Below are 23,641 nucleotides of genomic sequence, written 5' to 3'. Positions count from 1 at the left end.
TTCCATATGCAGCAATTTTGATTATTAACAAACCTGATAAGCCAAAAGTGAACCTCATCGCTGAACGCAATTTTCCAAAAAATAAAACAACGGGTCAGCTTCCAACTGCTCTAAAGACCAATCGGCGAAATAACGACTCATTTGATCGTCTCGTGGCTTCAATTCCTGCACCAGCAGGATCTTATACGGGTGTGAGTAGGCATGATGATTTTCCAGAATATACTGCACTATTGAAGTTAAGCGCCCTCCACTGAAACCCGCCCCGCACCGCACAATCGGGCGTATCGCGGGATCCTACAATTGGTGATGTGAAGCATCTGAAACAATTGAACTTGGAGTGTCCTGGGAGAAGATGCCAAAGACTTAGGTTGCTGTCAAAAAGTGAGCAAAGTATCATAGCTTGGTTGGACAGTTAATCCTGTCGTAAGTTCGTTCTTCCAAGTAAACCTGCCACTGAGGCCGTATGTCACAAGCTATATGTACCACAGGTTAAAATTAATAAAATTAATTAGGTACCTTCTGATAATAAAAATATGTAGGTGACATGACATTTTCAAGGGCTCTCTTTGGCACATTTTCACGCCTCCTGTGCTTCGCTCCTGTGAACTCAAATACCACTGTTGTTTATTGGCGTACATATAGATTAGTTTGATTAGTATAGTGACCCAGTGACGTCCCGTGGGGGTAAGCAGGCCATGCATTGCATAGAGGCGGCATATTATAAAGGGCGGCGAATGAAGGAACGGATACAAATATTACAACTTTTGAGAGCAGGGGCGGTTTCCCTTGAAGCATGCGATGCGGCTACTGTTTTCAAAAGTATCGACATCTTACTTTAAAAATGATCGAAGCATTATAGATCCTGACTACAAAACTATTGTTGTATCGTCATTCCCATTGTAATATCTTACATATTGTAATGACGGTTTACCGCACATGCAACATTTTCACAAGGATGTCTCCAAACCTGTCAGTGCCACCTACACGTACCTAACACCGCCACTGTTTGCGAGTAGGTTTTGTGGTAATGGTTTAATTCTCAGCAGATGGTGTGTATGTCAATGTTATTTGTCTGTTTTTTAACATACCTGACCGAAAATAAAATACCTAATATAATATATAAGAAGGTACCTAACGCATTTGCACACAATTTGAAGCGGCACTTTCCCTAGGGACGTCACTGTTATTAGGGGCCGTCCATATATGACGTCACACCCTAAGGGTGAGGGGGTTTGATATAATGTGATGATTTGTGACGAAGGGGGTGGGTGGGGTCAGAGAAAATGAGACGTCACAAAGTAAACAAAAAATATAAAAGGATCTGAAAACAGAATATTGGGGATCTTAAGGGTAAATATTTAAAAGCAAGCGGGAAGATTTTCTGAATAAATACTTAGATGCAGCTGTGGGTACAGGATAGAAATAAATCCAGAAATGGATAAAGAAAGACTAAAATAAATATAAATTAGAAGGTGTAGAAAATCACGCATAGGTTTGTCTATCTGAAACATGAGGCAAGTCTCGTTAATTGAGTCGTAAAGCTTTAGCCATGGATGCGTCGGAAAAGCGGTAATAAAATGAAAATTCGCCTTGACATTATAATATGCGTACAAATTCAATCAACCGTTATTTTGAAATCCGCTATTGCCATCTCGAAGTAGCCGCCTTCGACGTCGCCTAACCGGCGAGTGAGCCGTTGACATTCGATTCGTCACACATCTTGAGCTGGCGAAAGCCGATTCAGCTGGACCTCTTGCAAAACCGACCTTATTGTAAATGCTCAGTGACCCGCAACACCATGAGTAAAACAAAAGAGCCTTGTACCCCCGCTCGGCACGTCCCAAATTCCTCATAACCATCTATGAATTATAAATTATATAAATATGAGAGAATTGCCTAATACCTTCATTCAGTATTCAATATTACGAAACATTGGTTGACATCTCCAATTAAATAATCAATTATTAAAACGTTAAAATGGTGAAAGATTGTCTGGGGGTAGCATCGTGTGTGGTGTTGTTTTTATTTGGTGCATCAATTAGTTCGTTTCCTCAGGGGGGACCCTACCTTTATACAGAGTATGATGCTGATCACCAAGCAGCCCTTGAAGGGATTGACAGTGTTGCGGATGATGGTGCATCCGACTTTGAAAAGGGTGGTGGTAGTAACTTTGACGACGTTTACTACTCCGCAGCTGGTGAAAAGGGAAATAACGGATACAATAAATATGACGGTTTCGAAAAAGGATATTTAGGACGCCATGGAGCCGATGGAAAGAAAAGCCATTATAATGACCAAGGAGCACGTAGGGCCGGACATACTGACCAATCCAACTATTACACGGATAAACATGCTATCGCGAAAGGATCAAAAGGCGGAGACTTCGCTGTGAGTAACAGTTTTAATAAAGGATCCAAAACGACAGGTTTCCACAACGTCCACCACAAAGAGGAGTACAAGAAGAACCGCAAGTTCTACGACGAAGCCCAGAAGAGTGGACATTACAACCGATATGGAGACTTTGGTGCAGCTCTTTTAGCGGCCGCAGGTGGGTCTGCGAACGGAAAACGTTACGATCAAGGATATCGGGATGCTAACTATGGTAAGCAAGGATTCGCAGAACGGGGGGCTCTATATAATGATTTGAAGCAGTATGCTGCTGCAAATGGGTATGGAGGATATTATGGTAATCGAGACGATTATGCACGAAGGGGTGGAGCACAGCAAGGGCAAGCTAATGGATATTCGTATTAAATTGAATGAAAAAGACGTATCTGTGTTATTTTGACAACGCTTTGAAATTAACATTTTTTAAAAAGAAATTATCTTTTTATTTTTTTATTGTGAAACAGGACTACCGACACCTAGCGACGTATACAAATGTTATCTTATCATCTTTATAAGATGGTGATGGTCCAAATAATTAGATTGCCAGACTTTTGCATATTGTTATTAATTACCTGCGAATTCAAAATTATTATTATTAATTATTAAAAACTATTGCACATAGCTACTAACTGCTTAGATAGGTACCTAAAAGTGCTTTAATTTCAAGGAGTTGTCAGATTTATTTTTGTCATTATTTATGTTGTACCTACCTATTTATTTTAGGAATATTTTATTATGCATTGAATTTTATTTTGTAATTGACTTTAATTAAGAAAATAAACAATTGAAAAAATATCATGAGATTATGTTTTACTTTTATAACAATATACCTATCGGCAATAAATAAATATCTATAGAAAATGGTGAGATGAGGAAGTCAATAATTTCAAAATCTGAAAAATCTGAGCGCCACTGACTTCCTGTTGGAATAATATTATTTTATGAATAACCACGTTATTATTATGTAACTCACCTGCTATTATATTTATATATTCATATATGACATATATTATTACATATAATATACATTGTATTTGTTTACGTAGCCTGTACAGGATTTATGATTTTGATCTTGCGTATCCTGGGCCCAAAACCTGTTAGGATTAAATCGGACGAACAGGAAGAATAAAACAGTTTGCAGCGGTTAGTGTCTACGGTCACAAAAAGTGAATTGTCACACATTCTCGTGTGACACACAGACCTAACCACTACAAACTGTTTGCTCTCCTCCTGTTTATCCGATTTAATCCCAACACTTCCGCATTTACCGTGCCTACTACTTAAAGCTTTTCGTCGCTACGAAACACGTTTCCAGGTATATTCCTCCTACGAAGATACTCTGTACTTTGAGTCAGCGATGAACACCTTGGCTGCAGCTATAGCTACGGTTGCTCACTTACGAGATTGTGACCTGTTTCATCCACGAGCAACTATCGAAAATGGGTGGCCTAACGATCATAATTATTAGGATCATTAGTGTCAGTGTGTGTCATCAGCGCTGCCTTATCTTTCGACAACCCGCATGCCTCAAATGGTGGCACTAATTATTCATGACTATGTCGTAGAATGCTGAAAGTAGAAGGGCCATCCCGTGAAGACAGCTGTTCGACAAACAGATCAAGAAGAAGTAATATTACTTTCTAATTTATATATTTTTTTGTGGGAGAGGGTCCGAGCCCAACCCCACCGATGTGTACGCGCCTGAATATCTAAGAATACCAGCCCCTATTTAGATGCTTATGAGTCGTATGACATACATAATATGAATACTAGTAACAGTTCACAATTTCAATTATTATTGCATGAATATTAAATGTTAAAAATACAATAAACCAAAAAACCATAATAGCTTTGATGCCAATGTTAGTAATGATCCTTGCCTATTTTAGAAAACCAGCTTTCACCCTCAAATGAGAAAAAGTTTTCGTTTTCCAACCAGATCGTTATTAAAGAAAATAAAATATTCACGTAATACCTATATTATATAGGTGCCTAGATTAGTGGTCAAGTGGAAATTAAAAAGATTTTTACATAATCACCTAATTGGGTTTTTAGTAAAGTTATTAGGATATAACTTATCCAGACGATTTGATGGAAATATCCAGGAAAACATCATGGTGAATGAAGATATATAATATTTCCCAGTCTACTGATAATCTTCGTCCTTTCTAAGGCTATCAATATTCAATGTTGTTTCAGAGTTTATAAAAAAACTGTTTCATACCTATCACAATATGTTGGGTATAAAACAGACCGCAAACAAAATATTATCATGTCAACACAATATTAATTATTAAACCACCAACAAAAATACTTGCAATTAAAACTTTATAACAGTGATGAAATCAGCAGGGACAAAATGATTTTCACGTAGCCCAAAAACCTTCAAATGGTTGAATGTTACCACACCACCATTTAAGTATTTATTTATACGTTTATAATGAAGTGGAAAATTCAAAAAAAAAAAAACATGCGCCCAACATGGGAGTCGTTCATGCGAGAAAATAATTTATTCAATTTCGGACACATGACTTTATGACATGAATAATTTTGCAATATCGACCATTTATTTGCCTGTATGTTTTTAGACGTATTATTTGCCATTAAATAATAACAAAAGTATAATGACATCATTATTTTTATTTCCAAATCAGTTTCAATCACCAGAAATTGGGTTCGATCACCTTTATTTTGAAGTCAAAAATCTTTTATCGTGAAAAATAAAGTAAGGTAAGTATTTGATTTGCAAAATGGTGTACCTACTTACCTATACATATTATAAAACAACTTATTTTCAAAATGTTTATTTCGATGCTGAAAATATTTCTTATAATCGCAAAAATAGTATTATTAATTATTATAAAAAGTCTGCCATAATTCAGTTGCGTAACTAGAAATATTAATTGAGCCCCTATACAAAGATCATGCAAGGCCTCCCTCAGTACAAAATCTAAAACTTTTTTCCATCAAGAATACGAGTCTAGCTTTCCAACTTCATCGATAGTTAGTCCATAGTTCGCCAGTCATAGATATAGATAGGTATATTCTAAATTATTTGGCTAGAAGTCGACTTTGTATTCAATTGAAGTTATAATAGGTTACAAACAATACTGGCTAAAGCCGCTTTGACACGGTCCAAGTACGATTCAAGTACCGAGGACCGGTACCGAGTACCAAGGACCGAGTGCCATCCAAGCGCACTCGTATGCAGTGACGTCCCTAGACAAAATGCCGCCCATAGGCAGCGCCAAAATGGCGCCCCATTTGTTTATACAGTATTTTTTTTATCATCGTTTCATGACTCCAATATATAAGAAATGTGTTGTATGGATCCATTACTAACAAAATATATACCTACCACTAAAACATACAAAAATAAATTTAGATATAAAAAGCGAATAAATATAATATACCTACGTTAGATATATACCTAAATCTGAGTCTGAAGTTCTATTTGGTTGATGTTTCTGACACATTTGGTTTGTACCATATATCAATACACAGATTTATTGTGTTCACATCATTTTTTCTATGCTATTATTGTACAACATCTAAACAAAATAATATTTAATATATACATATTTTTAATCATAAATTAGTCTCAAGACCATTAAAATAAAAAAACTTCCCTGGCCTTTTTTTGTTGCAAAGTCAGTAACTATATCAATCAAATCTGATGAATTTTTAGTGGAAAGATATTTCCATTATTACTAAGTTTAGGTGGGTATTTCTATATATTAATTATATCTAATAATTTTATTCTTCTTAATTTTCCGCCCTTTGGGTAACTGCCGCCCCCAAGCGACGCTCAAGCTGCCTACCCCCCTGCTCGTATGAGACAGCTTCATACAAATTACTCCTATCCAAACCAACTTGGATGAGTAGGACGCGGTCCGAGTACCTTGGATAGGAATAATTAGTATGAAGCTGTCGCTTGGATGGCACTTGGTCCAAGTGTACTTGGATCGTACTTGGACCGTATCAACGCGGCTTTAGAGGAGCAGTTTTTAAACATAGCCACTTAAAAGTACCTACTTATAATAATAACTATGGGATTATCCTGAACCATGTCTGCCGCTATAAAAATCCCTACTAAGCATCGAAAAAAATGTTTGACACTACGGCTGCGAGTGAAAAATCATAAAATCAACATTTTTATGGAAAGAACATAATAAATAATTTCTTTGAGAATCAGAAAATATTCAAATATCCCGCTTTTAAGATAATGATAATGTAGGAAATCTTTTAACCACTGAGATCATTGCATTGTTAGGAATCTGCGTTATCATGGTGTTTGGCATATCAGCTGTCCTTTGGTTGATTATACGGCGCAATAAACAATATTATCTCTGTCGCCTTTTCACTCGTATCAACTGTGTCACTGAGAAAGAGTTGGCAGATACGCCTATTTTTCGTTATATTATTCGTATCGAGACAGATATATGTATCTCTTTTTTTCTACTGGGCGGCAAGATACCGATGAAAAGGACACAGCATCCCCAAAATTCAGACACCACAATGACAGCGTACTTGCGTACAATCCAGAATCCTGTTGTAGGTTGATTAACCGAGGGTCAAATATTTTGCGTGATGTTATTGTGCACTCTGATTAAAATAAATTGCGAAACAAAATAAATGAAGTCTAGAAGTGTCGGCTTTGTGAATCCTAATGAGTACGGAAGAACCTCTGTTGAGTTTAGATTTGGAATCGAAGACCCAGTTTCCCGTGAGTCAAGTTGATGACAGCGTGGTGTCCTTGTCCAGCAGCACGGAGGAGATCTGTCTCGTTCCAGACGTCGGATTTGACAGCGCAGTGGATTCTCCAGGGATAAACAGAGAGTCGCAACCCCTTCTCGGGGGTCGCGGCGATCTCGATATCTCATTCAACCAATTCATCGGTAAACAAATTGCGTTTCCTGTGCTATTATTTGTGTGACAGGTGCTCTACTAACACTCTTGTCACTCCTGCGTTCTTGTGAGTTAATTATTATGGTTTTACGAGACCGCGTAACAAACACGTCCCGCCGTGTGGGTTTCCGTTCTATGTAATCAATCGTACGGCTTCCTACTTTCTACATACCTGTCCGATTGGCGATTATAACTAATTTGCAACCGTGTAGTTTTCGCCAGGTTTGTGAAGTGCATTGTTGTGTCTTTCGTGGCAAACGTTAAATATTTGATTACGGGTTGTTTAAACATATGTTATAGAACCTAAATGCAGTTGTGAGCTGCAGACGTCGACTTTTCATCTAAATATGGATAAATTGGAATTAGATTTGAGTGTGTCGAAAAATTCTGTCAACATTTCCCATCAAGGTACTGACGATCGTATCTGCATATACGACGGTGAATATTTAAATCCAATCGCAGAATTGAAAGGTATAGTCTTACTGATTATTGATATTATTTGGACAAAGTGCACAATTTCTTTATTTTCGTGCATTTTTTGTTAATATGTTCATTCTTTGACAGCTACTGGGTAACATGTTACATTTTTTTTACTGCTGATTGAGACATTACCTTGGTAATCACTAATCACTAATATCAATAATCAATTTTATACATTAGTAGGTTTAATTACATATTATTTAATTAATGACACATTGTTTAATAGTAATTCCTATAACAGTCATCATAAGAGTCATAATTGCTTATATATTTAGCTTGCTATGTTGTGAAAGCTAGTACCTACTTTTATGATTTCAAAACATGTTGTTTACTTATTATTAAAGACTTCCATAATATACAGTAGGTACTTACACTATGTTAAAATGGCGGTTTTAATTTTTTTTTTTATAACAAGAAGCCAAAGAAGGATGCGCAAAAGTCATATATAGGTACCTATATCTACATATTTGAAACAATTATTACTTATGCGTCAATGACATTGAGCTACTTCACAAGCTGTTTGTTGGCGAATTTAAAAGCGGGCGATTTAGCTACTGTGATTGTGATGATGACACACAAAACTTTCCATTCGCTGAGAAGCCAACAAGCTAGCGACTATTTTGACAGAACGTAGTTCGTTTTTTTACCGGGAGGTCGCTACTATGCTCTTCTGCGCAGATGCAGTAGGCCTACACGCCCGCGTGTAAAGTTGACTGGCTTTCAACTTTTCTCGGTAGATTGTTAGTTTGTTCGATGATGACACTGGGCGACTTTACAGGCAGATTGTAAATTCACCAACAAGCAGCTCGTAAAGGAGCTCAATGTCATTGACGCTTTAACTGTCAAAATAAAAAATCTTGATAGGTGTAGATTTTTGTCGTTGCGTGTTCTCTAACTACAGTAGAATCCGGATTGTACAAAACAAATAATTTCAACAGACATAAATAGCAGTATTATTGTGCCATCATTAAACGGTACCTAAGTTAGATATAGTCAATAGGCAGCTTCGCCATAGATAATATTATATGTAAAAGCCTCGCGAGGCAAAATGCTCAGTCAGTACGCGACTCGCCCGAGGCAAACGCACGCGCCGCCTTGCCGAGCATTGCCGCGACCGATCAAATCGTTGTCGGTTTATCGATGCACAAAGGTGCTGCGTGTGGCTGTCTCGCGTAACGTTAATTTTTGTTGCGATTCTTGTGAAGCAAACGCCCGAGGCAGCCTCGCAAGGCTAAGTACGCGGCTATTGCCTTGAAAGGATGTGATTCAGGTTGTTTTTTGTCTAATAAATATAGCATCGGGGTACCTCAATGACCTCAAATGTAAAAAAAAATATGGTGGAAATTTACTTATTGTTCGTCCAATCAGTCAGCTGTCAGCTGAGGATAGCAGCTCAGAGCGTAAAGTTACGAAATAATCATAATATAAAGAAGTTCAAGGGTGTATTTTCATGCGGTTCTTTCCCGGCTAAACTTTAGTGTCAAGATGTGAAAACACTACAGCGAGGTATGAAACCAGTTCAACACGCAAACAGACTCCCGCTATTTCTTATTGGGTAATCAAAGAATCCCAGATGTTTTAAAAATATTAGAAGTCTTTTAATTTTATATGGATCATCGGTAAAATTTCTTTCATCAAATGTTTCATCTATAGGTGATACTACCAATGGATCAGAGTGTAATAGAATTATTTAAGTGCCTAATTTGAAAACAGACACTTCGATAACAGACGGAAATAATGAAGATCTATTATCAGTATCCAAAACCAAATATACCTATTAAAGAATTGAACAGAAAAAAACATTAACACAAACACAATGAAACAACATTTTGAAAAGACCATTCATAAATTCCAGTTTCTCTTGATTATCTGAATTTTCGTTGTCCGGTTGATCTGGAACCCCGTTAGATCCGGAACCCCGTTAGATCCGGATAATCGAAGTTCTACTGTATTTCATTGATATGGAGAACTTATTGAAGTTAATCATCATATATTATAATTGCTTTGTTGCATAATATCTACAAAATCTGTAAAAGCTTACAAGCACTTCCTGGAAATGTACTCTGCTGCAGGCCGTAACGGAAATAATTCCAGTCTAGTGTCTTATGTCCGCATCTAGGGCAAACCTTTCTTTCCTATTTGACACCATCCTCTATAAATAACAACTTGGGGACAGTTTTTTTCATATTTAACATCATCCCTCTGATGATGTAATAAGCCATTAGGACTTGTACAATATTGTGCAAATGATTTGTGTGTGTGTAATGTGCACTACTGGTTTCAATTATTTGCATTAGTCATCCATGTTGAAATCCGTCCTTGTATTCGAAATCGTTTTCATAAACAAACGAATAAATAAACTTCAGCTACGTGTAATGGGAGGTAATGCAAAATTTTATTTATATATTACATTGTTTAATAACATTCATTTTTTTTTGTTAGTTCTGTCACGGTAGACTTCATTTCACTGAGTGATTCCAATCGCTCATACTTTCATTCATGTTGAATTTTATATTCATGTAATTCACTTGCAATAATTGGATTTCTCATATAATATTTGAATAACGTTATTATTAATTTAACATATAGTTGACTTGATTTATCAAGATAAATGTGAAAATATGTTCCCTTAATAGTCAATATCCCGGTTAATCCTAGGTGTTAAAGAACATATTTAAAACAATGTAATTAATCGTAATTCATAGGTACCCGACTTCATGCATTTTTAACGTATTCAAACATTCAGTTTACACTTTTACAGACTATGTACAATTGGGGATACACGAGAAGACTCTTGTAAAAATACAAAAATAATATATTGACTCACTTAGCATGATATCTTACAAATGGATAATATTTTTTGTTCCCATTTTTTTCCATTATGGTTAATATGCTGTCAAGTTAAACAATTATTCTGATCGTAATAATGCATCGAAATACCTTGGTTGTAACAATAATTAGGTATATTTATATCAACTTGTACCGAAACTTAAACATTCATATTATAATTCAAATGTAACTATAACTGTCGGTGACAAGATCGATACACCATGTCAACTTTATGTACACTATATAGGTAGCCAAATACACCCAAACTGTCATTATTTAGAATATGTGAATGAACAATCACAAAAATTGTTTAATGTGCCAACATTTTTTTTTTGACCATCCTAATAAAATCATATGGGCCTCCACAGAGTGGAGGTTTGTGTTAACAGATTTTGTTTTTTTTTTTTACGAGAAATGGACGTCAGCCACTTGCTTAACTTATTAACTTATTATAAAATTGAAAAACAATATGAGTACTTGCCAGACCTAGGGTTCGATCCTGGAACACAACATTATAGACTGACGCTTAAGCCGCGTGGCCATCGTGGGAAACATACAGAATATCAATTTTACTGTGGCAATGCAGAATAGTCATTGAGTGTTGTCATACTGAATGTTAATAAACCACTCTCCTGTTATAGTGCAAACTCTTTGGTGCAACATATTTAATTGACTCGTGACATATTAAGGAACGAGCCAATTGTGTCGATGCTTATCTCGGTCTAAAACAGCTTAGCAAAAACTCTGCTGCCACGATAGGGGCAAGTTAATTTGTGCAGATTCAACGCCTGTTGTAATTGAATCAATCAAAATGGCATTTTATGAATAAACTTTCATCTATTTAAAGATATCTATGCAGCAATGGATGAGTGGTAGCTTGTCTGAAAGTAGTCCTTTATAAATACCTACGAGCTGTTTATTTGCTTCCAGAGCATGAGCAAATGGTTTACAACTATTTCTTGTAAAAACAATCATGAAACCTCTTCAGTGGGCGGCCTTGTTGAGACAATGAAGGTGGTAAGATAATATAGTAATGAAGTGTGTACTTTTCAGATGACCCAGAGTTCAGCGATCTGGTATGGCAGGCGGAGGTGGCCATCGACAATGGAATTTACCCGGAGAGGATTTACCAAGGATCCAGTGGCTCCTACTTTGTCAAAAATCCATCTGGCGTGAGTTTCCATTTCGAATATTACTATTCCAATATTAACAACTGTTCATAATAAGTAGATGTTTACTAACAATCATCGTTATTACCAGCGGGTACTTAATTATGATTGCCTATCTGTATCCTCAAGTATGAAAATTACTTTTTTTAAATATTAAATTTACCTGACCCTTACTTTATACTGTTTTTTATTGACATTGGTGTAACAACAATGCATTATTGCCAACAGAAATAATACTAATGCACATATTGCCTAATTATCCCAATTAAAAATAATTGTAAAGTATTTATTTAGGTTTTTTTGCTTGTCATTATATCAATTGAGATTTTCGTTAATTGTTGTGCTATACCTACCAGTGATTCACAAGGTCATTAAGATTCCACAAAAACTTTAAGACATATCACATAAGTGTGAAGTTCGATAAATTTGATAGAAAATATATTATAATATAAAAATAAATTATATAAACAAAAATATAACATATTGAAGCGATGCTGAGCGAGAGAAAACTATGTAATAGGCTTCATGTAAGAGTGGTCGGAAATAGTATTAGTAACAACAATTAAATTCTCTCGTACTAATTCGTGCACAATAGAAGAAATAATAATCTGTGCAATTTCAAGGCTAAATTGTTCCACTATAATCAGCCAACACCTCATTGGCTGCATACCGCCTAACATCAACGAACATCCCAGCCATTGATTGGTAAATTTTTCTTATGATAAGCTTGGTTAGATATTACTTTATAAACATTGGAGGCATTAGGCCCGAAAAAGTGGTAGGTCAATTTTGAATATATTATTTTAATTTGCCTTTTCGTTGTATACTTAAAAGACGTATTGCAAATTGGCTGTTTATACATTATAGAATAAGTGCTAGAAATTATTATAGGTAGGTACTTACCCTTCAAAAAAATGTCCATTTTTCACATCGCTAACCCATCTTTAACCGAAATTGCACATAACACGTTATAATTTTTTGTAAATTAAGTCCACTTTTCTTTCTATGCAGAAATCTATGTATTTTCTGTGCAAAAATCATCAATCACACGATTATAAAAATTGTCTCTTTTCCCACATATTAAATTACCGAATTAAACATTTTAAATTTAAGTGTCAGTTCAAACAAATAAACCGTCACGATAAACAATGCCACAATATCACTAAATAAATCACTAAAAACCAAACTTTGTGTGTATTTATATAATAACTGTACCTAATACTATTTACATAAGATTAAAACAATCAAACACATTTTTTTAATACTCCGTTGAACACCTTGTGGCATATGCAACTGATAGAATAGGTAACATACTGTGTCGGCGTGATAGGTACGAGTCAGTCGACGTTATATCTGTTTCATTTGACACATTGAAAATGTATATCTGTTTCATATCGGGCAATGACCGAATATCGCGACATGTTGCGACAAAATGTGAAGAAAGATTATGGCAAACGTTGTGCTTTCTTTCCGTCTCACATATGAAAAATGAGAGAGAAAGAAATATTTTATTTCGGCGTATCACCAATTGACCGCACTAAGTTAGCGAACGTGAGACAAATTGTGTGTATGGGAATTATACACACATGTACATTAGCGTGTTCTCGCGTTGTCGTATTAGACGATAATTATAAGTATATATGACATTTTACATATTATGTAGGTCGTAAGATATTTATTTTTGGAGGGTCATTGACCATTTGACCTAAAGGGCCAGCCGCCATTGCTTATAAGTATTACTGATTATTGAAGAGAGCGTGCTTTAATCAGGAGGGGTATTTTTGTATCAGCAAGAAATGAAGGAATAATTGAGAAATTTGTTTGTCAGTGATGAAAACTGCCGCCTACTTTGCAGTGTTCCTTTTTGTTTCTGTCTAAATGTTTAGTGTTTTGTCAAATTTACACGTTAGCGTTACAGTGCAATATTGATTTACTGCTATTTATTGTTGTGCGTTTAATTTACAACCATGAGTTACGAACAACGTGAAAATATCTAAAAAGTATTTGTTAGTTATCATTTATTAACCGTACTGGCAGTGATGTCTCATGAGGGTAGGCAGAACATGCGTTGCTTGTGGGCGGCAAATTAAGGAATGTGATGGTATTGTAACTGTATCGAAGGTCGATTTGACATAAAAAATTTTCAAGGAAACATTTTATTTTCTACAAAAATTATGTTAAATTTAAATAAAAATAAAATAATAATATAAATTAATTAAAATCCAAAATTCTCTCCTAATGATGAAAATAATCATTAAATATTATGTAATAATAACATGCAAGTGTTCAGTTAAAACACATTTAATAAACGATTTTTTTCATTTTAATGTTGTTAATTTAATTTAATCACTAATCCCATAGTAGCCTATACTACCGATTGAGATAGCCACACAGAAATATTAAAATGTTGTTATATAAAATTTCAGACTAAAAACAGCAGAAATAGTTTACAGGATACATAGCTAAGGGTTCCCCGAAGTTTTAGTTTCAAGGGCTTCGGCAATTAATAAGGTTGGTTTTAATAACAGTTATGCCTTATTAATAGCATTCATCATCAGAATAGCAATCTTCTCATAGCTATAAATCAAGACTACCTAAAATCTTCTTTTGAATTCAATAAAGCATAAGTTAATGATAATAATTAAAAATATATATTTGTTTATCTTTATTTATTGACCTAAGATAAAAGTTATTAATTTCTTTGTGATTACATCTAATTATTTATACCTGTAGTTTTGATCTTTAGACAGGTCAACAATTGTTACTGATAATAATTAAGATAATAATAATAATTAAAATAATATGTATGATTACGCACAGAATGCAGACACAATTTTTATCAATTGGCACTATATATTATATTGTTAAATGTATATAATTGTTTCTAACATATCACTTAACATCCAAAAATATAACAATATACTAAATATATAACATTTATCACTTTATGTATTCAGGCAGTTAATTATTACAATAAGTTAACAGTCTGAACTATCAAAAAGTGCTATCTTTTAACAGTCTCTCTCTTGGCTGTGTTAACTTTTAGAGCGAGATAGAGTAAGTCAATTTTACAAATTGAGAATTGAGATCCAAGATACGAGTGTTGTGAAGCATAATTACGTCACGGCCGCTATCTTAATTTATAGTTTCAAATCAAATATTCCAGTCAAATATCGAGTGGCTAGTAGTAACATATTTATTTTACTACATGCTGCAATCGCAATGACATGACTGATAAAATTGTAGGTTATGCTGGTATTTTTGACGTTTCAATACAAGATTTTGGTGTTCGGGTGGATATGCCAGCATGAACATACCCGAATTTGACTGACATGTCTACCAACCTAATTTTTCGCCGTATTACGGATTTACCAATTTTTTGAGATAATCGTCGATAGCAGATGATAACCACTTTGTGTTTGGAATGGCTTCCGTGTTAATTTGGACCAATGAAAATAACGGAAATATGATTAAGTGTTAATTGTTCGTAATTGCTGCGCAGAACCATCCATATTAAAAAAAGAAAAATGCGAATGGGACTCGAACTCACAATCCAGGCGCGCTGCGGTTTAACATTTAAGCTATTGATGCAATCACCAATCAAGTCAAAATTTCCCACAATATGCAACTTAACTTTTATTATATTATGTTTAATTTGACTATCACTAGCAAAAAGAATTTTATTGATGGCATGTATTCAATTTAAAACAAACAATTAGTACTATAAATATTGAAGTGTCATTTTTCATAAACAATTTCAATATTGGTTCTACTTCCTGTGCCATACCCAAGTTTATAAACATTATAATTTTGCTTCACTTGTTTAGTGGGGGTGTAATTTAATCTACGTACTTCCTTTGCTGTGACTCATTTACATAAATGAACTTGTCGTCGCAGATAGCAGTGTGGATATTTTATATTGTATTTTGTGATGTTGACTGAAATAACTAAAGTCTACTAGTTTACTAGAATAAACCGATCTATTTGGATTTAATGATAATGTTATTACAATATTTAATGTCAGTCATGAAATATTCAGAGCTAAAAATGAAACTGGAACCGAACCCTGAGAACCCCTTAATTATTTTGGAACCGGGACCTGAAAACTTGATTTCAAATCTTGAGAATTCCTTAAAAATGACAGGGTTTCAGAGGTTCCATTATTCTATTATGTGTTATGCTGTTATTCCAAAATATAGAAATTAATATGTTATTTTTATATTAATATGGTTGAAAGCCTATTATAAATTATAGTAACCACATCTTCTCATAAACATATCCTGAAAAATAGCATAAACACCTACTTTTTGAGTTTTTTAATTGGAAGTAAATTATACATTTTTTTTTCGACCATGTCCGATCCTAATAAGATCATATGGGCCATATGGGTTTGTATTAACAGATTTTGTTTTTACAAGAAATGGATGTCAGCCACTTGCTCAACCTATTAGGTCCATACTCTGACTCACACACAAACTGAAAAACAATTTTATGTACTTGCCACCCCCAGGAGCCATTGTGGGTGTGTAAATATATACATAATCGAACCTGGAACCGGGTTCCAATTTTTTGACTTGATGGAACCTAACCCGGAACCAAAACATAAAAAAAATTGGGGGTTCTAACATTCATTTATATTAAGTGGAAAAATACATCTAATTATTGAAACAAAATATTATACATGTTTTCAGTAATAAAAATCGTAACATACAGATTTTTGGGCCACCTTGTATATAGACCTCATTCTTTTGTAGGTTACTTACAGATTGCCACAAGTTTGTTGAATAAAACAAAAAACCTGCATTTTCTTATCGCACAGTTCAGCATAATAATTTTAATTGATTTGCAATCTGTGAAATGGCCAGAGAAATTATAGGTATATTGGTGTCATAACTAGTTGTGGAAATTGTACATTCAGCATGTCAGCATTCGATTTGTAATACGGCTCTATTATTTTTGTCTCATTACTCATAACACAAATAAAAAAATTACAATACATTTTACTTCTGCAGCATAAAAAGATTAGAGTGGGGAATGACAACCAACCGATCGTCCACACATGTTTTTTTTCATCCCGTAAATTTTGAACTATTTCAATAATAAATTTTGTATAATTAAGATATTATCAATTTGGTGTGAGTTACCAGTGGTATTTTTGGGATTACATCATAATCAAATATTGAAGAATGTATTTTCATTAGATAATGACTAACAATTTGATTGATAGTTACTAAAAAGATTTAAAGGATAAATCAGGTACCTACGCAGAGAAGGTGTAAGCACATAGTTACATTCACGAACTAACATTTTCTGCCATGAGTTTTAAAAGAATAAATTTTCTTCTTGATTGACTAAAGAACATCTGCATGCTTCAATTTGAATGTATACTTCACTTATTAAAGTGAATATAATATTATAATAGACGAATAAGGCACACAATCACTCGCCAAATCGGAAAAAGTTGTATTAGATACTTTGGTTAAGGGGAACCAGTGATTAGGATGGCTAAGCCTGTATTGGAGCACTACTTCATTTAACATTGTAACATTATTATGATTAGAAACATGACATGTCGTTTCTGGAACTTTCTGTTACTAATGCTAAGTTATCTAAGCTATTTCGGTATATAAATGGATCAAATTATTATTGCTATCATCAATAAAATGTAATGGAGCTATACAGAAACTAACCACGCCGAAGCTAAAAAATAAAAATTCTAAATCAGATCAGTAAGTGTTTCAAAAAGCTATCAAATTATTACACTCTTAAGCGTCATTTAGACCAAGCGAGCGAATGTTTGTTCTTCCCCCGCTCCATCGAAATTCTTATGCTCACTCAACAAAAAGCGTTTACGTCAAGAAAATTTCGCTGGAGTGGTGAAAGAACAACCATTCGCTAGCTTGGTCTAAATGCGGCTTGTGTGTACGGTAAAAATATAAATAACATTGTTCTGTGTCTATCAAATTCTGTGCGTGAAAGGAAAAAGGAGACAAGTTTTAAAAATTAGTGAATTGTACCAAATTAACCATAATTCATACATGTGTGAATGAGTAAAAGAACAAGTTGATTCAACGTGTCTGAATTTCAAACAGAAACATATTAAAACGTTAAAATTATTAATGAACAAAATGTTATTTTAGATATATCTCCGTTTTCCTATTGTATGCACGATTTTATTATTCGGGTACAATTCCTATTATAAGTTCAAACCAAAGATATCGAAGAATTACCTTTTCGGCCATAAGGAGCCTTTTGTAGTTTCACTATCTCAAAATCGTTTAAGCGAGTCACTCTGTTGAAGTGTCATTTTTCTATGCAACAAAAGTGTCATTTTTTGGCCCACTTTTATATGTTCAGGCTCCATTTCTATAGCAGAAGGTTTTGTTCAATATCGTCGGTTCAAACAATATAACTATTGCTCTAAATCGCCCTGCAAGTTGTCAATCCTAAGCTTGTCAGACTGTGTTTGAGCATACATTAATAATTGTTCAGGTGTTTGGGGTTCTATCATTGTTAAGTTTGAATGACGGACTTGGTAAACACCGCACAAATTTGCATTACTAATAATTTCATACGCCCAGCAGCTGGTAAATTTTATTGTCATTCCATTAATATCAGGTATTCATTTCAAGGCACTGGGTTGACCCCCACAAGATTTCTTTTTAATTTTTTGTTTAAGCATTAATCATTGTGAGTTAGATTTCTACTTTGAGATTAAGCAGTTACTATTGCATGTATTTGTAGTATTAAAACTCCTAAATAAATGAGATTTACATTTTTTTATTATTGTTGAAGTGAAATTGCAATATCTAATAAAAGTGCACCAGTAAAAAAGTTGAGTAAATCAACTTCAAAGTTAAAAATGCAATTTTAAATTCTGCATAACTGTTTGCAAACATTCTGTAAATGTAACTAATATCCTCAAATACTTTACTTTTCATACAATGCAGATCAAGGTTTTAATCCCGTTTTATATATAAATAGATATGTAGGTGGTGGTGTGAAAACTACTCCTAATTTTTAATTATGTTATATGTACTAGTTAAATCCTCGGCACCTCTTATTGCCGTGTTAGCAGGTATATGTTGGCATTAACATGACTCATTAGCGAGCTTTGCATTCATATTCAAAATAAAATTGCTAATACGATGAAGCCTTACAACAGTACATTATTATTGATCATGATTCTTTGTTGCTCTTTACTATAATAATTGCTCAGGTCAGGACTCTATACAGCATATTATTTCATTATATATGTATAGAACTGACAAAAACGGTACTCAATTTGGTATTAAGGCTGTTACTATTAAAATATAATATATTATTCCTATTGATAAAATCAATACAATAAGTATATGAAATCGATAATGAATGAAATACTCACGGAAAACACAGAATGTGTATATTTTAAATAAATACACGTAACATAAACCTGAAATCAAGTCGTGTACTAGTAGTGGTAGCTTTGAAAATCGTAAGTAAGCTCACCCACGTATTGTATGAGTGTGCGACACTTTCTCTCTAAGGAATTGTAGACATTTTTTTATTGGATGACACTAATATCTATCACACACTTTAAAGTGAGTATTACAAATAAATAATTTAAAGAAAGAACTCTTGTCACTATTAAAATCATATAGACGTTGAATATGGACAAATTTGCAATTCGAATATTGCTTTTAATAAAAAAAATTTTTACATCCTCTTGATATATTGACAGGTACATAATGTTGCCATTGTAATAATGTATCGACAAGGCTTGTAAACAGATGCATTGTTGTGATCAGGGATTTAATGATCTAAACATACCTCTTTAATTTTATAAAGTTGAATCTGACAGCCCGACTGAAAAAAATAGAATTATAGCCAGCCCAACCATAATTTTGCTGTACTGCGTCAAGGGAAACTATTCTAACTCTCTAGTTCTAGTTCAGTTCTAGAGAGTTGGATTTAGAACTCTAAATCCTGAGTCTAAAATTCTAAAATATACTGTTCATTATATTTACTACTCATCCCATCTTAAAGAGATCCTAACTCCCAGTATCTGTCGTTGTTCAAAAGTGACCGTAAGGCATAAGGTATCAATGTGTATATTATCATGTATTATTTGTTTGATTTTTAATCAACTGGTTTGTTTGCTCTTCGGTGCATGTGACCTGTTGATTATATTTTGTAAAATCTAGTTATTATACTGTTATATTATAATATTGTCTGCATTTAAGGACAACCATTAAAACAATATTCACATTATTCTGATAGCATCACGCATTTCATTATTTTTAATTTGTTCTATATTTTATTTGTTGAAGCCGAAACATATTTTTTAGCCACACAAGGTACATACTTACATCTTTAGGCTAAAATTTATACATGGGGCAATGCCATTTTTATTGATTGGATTTACAACCTTATTTATTTTGTGTGCATTTTATTAACATATACCGCATGCATAGTTCATATCGCTTATTTAAATAAGTGAGCTTATGCACTAGTAAGCCGATTTTCGGATGCATAAGAATTAACGCATAAAGATAAACAGGTGGCAGCAAACATGGAAACGAGAGTAACAACTTTCATATAATTATCTATTCTAAACAGAAATCAAATAAATATAGCTTTGAATGTTGCTTACTTGTTTCCGACAAAGCAAAATTATTTTCAGTATGTACTGTGCATCTACGCAAATACAAAAGACTATTACATTATTTAAATGGTGAAACTAGATTGACTTATATTGATACATGCGTCTGTCTATTGTTAGTGTTGCAATATTTGCAATTCAGAAAATATTGTCCAAATACTAGGGACACTTACTTGTATCAGCTGTGAGTGTATTTAGTCAAAAAACCGCTAATAAATCAACTAATTATTTTTTTAAAATTTATATTAAGTAACTATTAATTTTTAATTATTCGATTTGTATTGTGCAGTTTTCATACACACTAACCATTTGATAATATTATAATAATGTACGGTAAATCATTACTTTACAAAATAGCAACGATATTGACTATTTCCATAAAATGTCATCTATGTAATTTGTTAATTTTACATAACATCTACATTCTGTGTATAAGGCCCTAAAGCAATAAATATACATTCAAATTTATTTATTTACATATTTGAACATTACAAATTACATTGGGATTTTGGGGTTGATTTTGAATATTATAAGTTACCAACTGTTGATTTTATCAAACCACTGTATACTGAATTTCAATAGTTATATTGGTTGAATCATTTATTGTAATTTGGTTTATAATTTATTCATAATAATCATTTTAATACAGTCACAGTCTTGTGATAGTGTCATGACTCATGACTGAGAATAATCTATATTATTGGGTATGTTACGTAAATGATTTCATTTTCACGTGCTATGCACATTTCATAATATTTATGAATATCATGTGAATGATAGTTGTTAACACAAAATCTCATTGAGCCTATAGTTTACCCATAATGATTATTTTAAAAGATTTTGTGTTTATGGATGAAATTTAAGGTTCTGAAAAAATACTTTGTATTCACTAGATTAATTGTACTGTAGCATACTGAAGTGTCCTCCAAGAGTGTCGTCAATTTTTTAAAAGTTTAACTTATAAACGGCATAAAATAAACATTACACATCTAGCAATTTTCAATGAAATTGTTTGGCAGCTTATCTACACATGTATTAGTTTAGCATGATGATCGGCCGCTTTTACGTTTCTAGCATCATAAGTAATTGATTTGTTCTTGCGCTCCCAGTCGACTGATGCGAGTCGTAATTTCTTTATAGGGATCATTATGTCTAATAATTAATATGTGTTGATGGATATCAAACGCCATAAAGTCCACATATTGAAAAAAATTACTTTTGATATACGTTTAATAGAGTATGCAAATCTGCACATTATGGTATACTGCAAACCCCCAAAAGTCCACTGTTTACGTATGAAATCACGTTTCGAAAGATCAATATTTTTTCAAACCACCTTAAGTCCACAAGCTAAAGGTGAACGATGGCACCTATCATTTTCCTTAATTTCTAAACAATTATAACATAAAATGGATGTAGAAGTAGATTTTGTGGATCCAGACAAAGCCAGAGAGAGGTCGAGCACCGAAGCTAAGAAGAAAAATCCTTGTAGCCATCGTGGGTATTAGATTCAATTATCTTACAATATCTCACATGTTACAACCATTTGTATTACAAGATATGATAAAACTGCATTTTTCTCAGTTTGACATTCAGTGGACTTTACGACGTTTGATATGTGTCAACACATATACAAATGCTTGGTGTGCCATTCGGAATATTACAGACGGTCAAGAGATTTGTGAACACACACTAAATTTTAATTTGATTACGTAGCACATCCGTTGAAGAAAATCCTTCTCTGCAGATAGTGTATGAAAGCGGAGCCGTAAAAAAGTTACTTTTATATTTGCTATGGTGTTACTAATGCACTTTTACTGTCAACTCGTGTAAACTCTACTCAGCGTTAAAGTAACTTAGTGGCTAGCGCGACTGGTGAGTACTAATGATTAGTACTAAGCCCGTGTAAACAAGCCCTAATGGTAAAAGTCTTTTCGCACCGCATGTTGATGTGTAGCAAGATTCACACCTTTGCTCTGAGATTTATTCTCCAGGGGTGTATTGAGATAAAAATATACCTTGTAATAAATATTATTGTAAGCCTAAAAGAGTTGTTTTTATACAATGAAACGTCATCATCGAGAGATGTGTAGGTGTCAAAAGCGCAGTGTTCGCATTCATATGCATAATAGTCTACTTTACCACATTATCTCTTGATGGCTTTTGCAATAAACCCAAAATGTTGAGAAAAGATGAAGAATAGAACAGTTCAAAACAAAATATACTAACAAAAATATCCAAGCAGTTTTAGCGCTTGGCCACGGGACGGCAGCGGCTTGCGCAACTCAAACGTATAACCATATGTGATATACCCAAAAAAGACACTGTCTACGAACATTTAACACACGGTTATACGTTTGAGTTGCGCAAGTCGCCACCGCGCGTCGAACACTACGTTCTTGCACTAAACATACATAATTTGAAAACATCTCAGAAACACATACCTAGGCAATTGGAAAATTATTTTTGAAAAAAAATACAATGCTAAATAGGACTCGTTTTGGTTCTCGACAGGTTGGGTCCGGCTTCATATTTTTTTCAAGATTTTTCTATTGGGTATCAAATTGTGTATGTTAAATAATATGGTTTTTTAATTAAGCAACCAGAGCAAGACGTCAGTAGCAGGCTGCCATTTTCTCTTTTTATTTACAGGCCATTAATAATGTTGCCAATGCAGAGAATATTCATTGTTCTATTGTTAACAATTCAGCCATACTAAAAATGTAAATGCTATGAAGCATTGTTTATTATAAAAATATTATATTGCTACTTCTATTATAGAAATTGAATCCCTTGAGCATCACCAATTAAATGCTGAATCAATTTTCATTTCAGAAACCAATAGGCGTATTCAAACCAAAAGATGAAGAGCCGTATGGCCGTTTAAATCCAAAATGGACGAAATGGATGCACAAGTTATGTTGCCCTTGCTGCTTTGGAAGGGCGTGCCTCATACCCAACCAGGGATACCTCTCAGAGGCGGGGGCCAGCCTTGTCGACACCAAACTTGGACTCCGAGTCGTGCCAAAAACAAGGGTATGTCCGAAAAACAATCTTTATACATAGCATGAATGAAGCAGGTACATTTATTATGAATAACCTGTAAACTTTGCCGACAATGTGGTTTGTTTACATGTCAAAAATTGTCTTATAATTTAAATAACGATTATGACAAAAATAGTGACATTTGTATAATGCTGCAACAATTGATTTAATATGTGTCAAG

At 33.9% G+C, this 23,641-nt stretch overlaps 1 protein-coding gene across 3 annotated transcripts in view; it reads left to right on the top strand.

The window, feature by feature from the left end:
- Positions 1-6,949: 6,949 nt before the first annotated feature.
- Pi4KIIalpha (phosphatidylinositol 4-kinase II alpha) overlaps positions 6,950-23,641 on the top strand; it is a 30,337-nt gene continuing 13,645 nt past the window's right edge. For 2 of the 3 annotated variants that reach the window (XR_015071737.1, XM_085956464.1), the window contains exons 1-3: positions 6,950-7,286; positions 11,659-11,777; positions 23,251-23,451. Coding sequence is in view for 2 of the 3 variants with exons in the window: in XM_085956464.1 (XP_085812590.1) it covers positions 7,058-7,286; positions 11,659-11,777; positions 23,251-23,451 (549 nt within the window). In the remaining variant the exon portion in view is untranslated. Of the gene's footprint in view, positions 7,768-11,658; positions 11,778-23,250; positions 23,452-23,641 lie in introns of all 3 variants that reach the window. The other variant, XM_085956465.1, reaches the window with a different exon arrangement.

Source organism: Rhyacophila brunnea, unplaced genomic scaffold (genome assembly GCF_057557595.1).
Source record: "Rhyacophila brunnea isolate RB1 unplaced genomic scaffold, BYU_Rbru_1.0 scaffold_6, whole genome shotgun sequence".
Lineage (NCBI taxonomy): Eukaryota > Metazoa > Arthropoda > Insecta > Trichoptera > Rhyacophilidae > Rhyacophila > Rhyacophila brunnea.
This window is presented reverse-complemented; position numbering and strand designations above follow the sequence as displayed.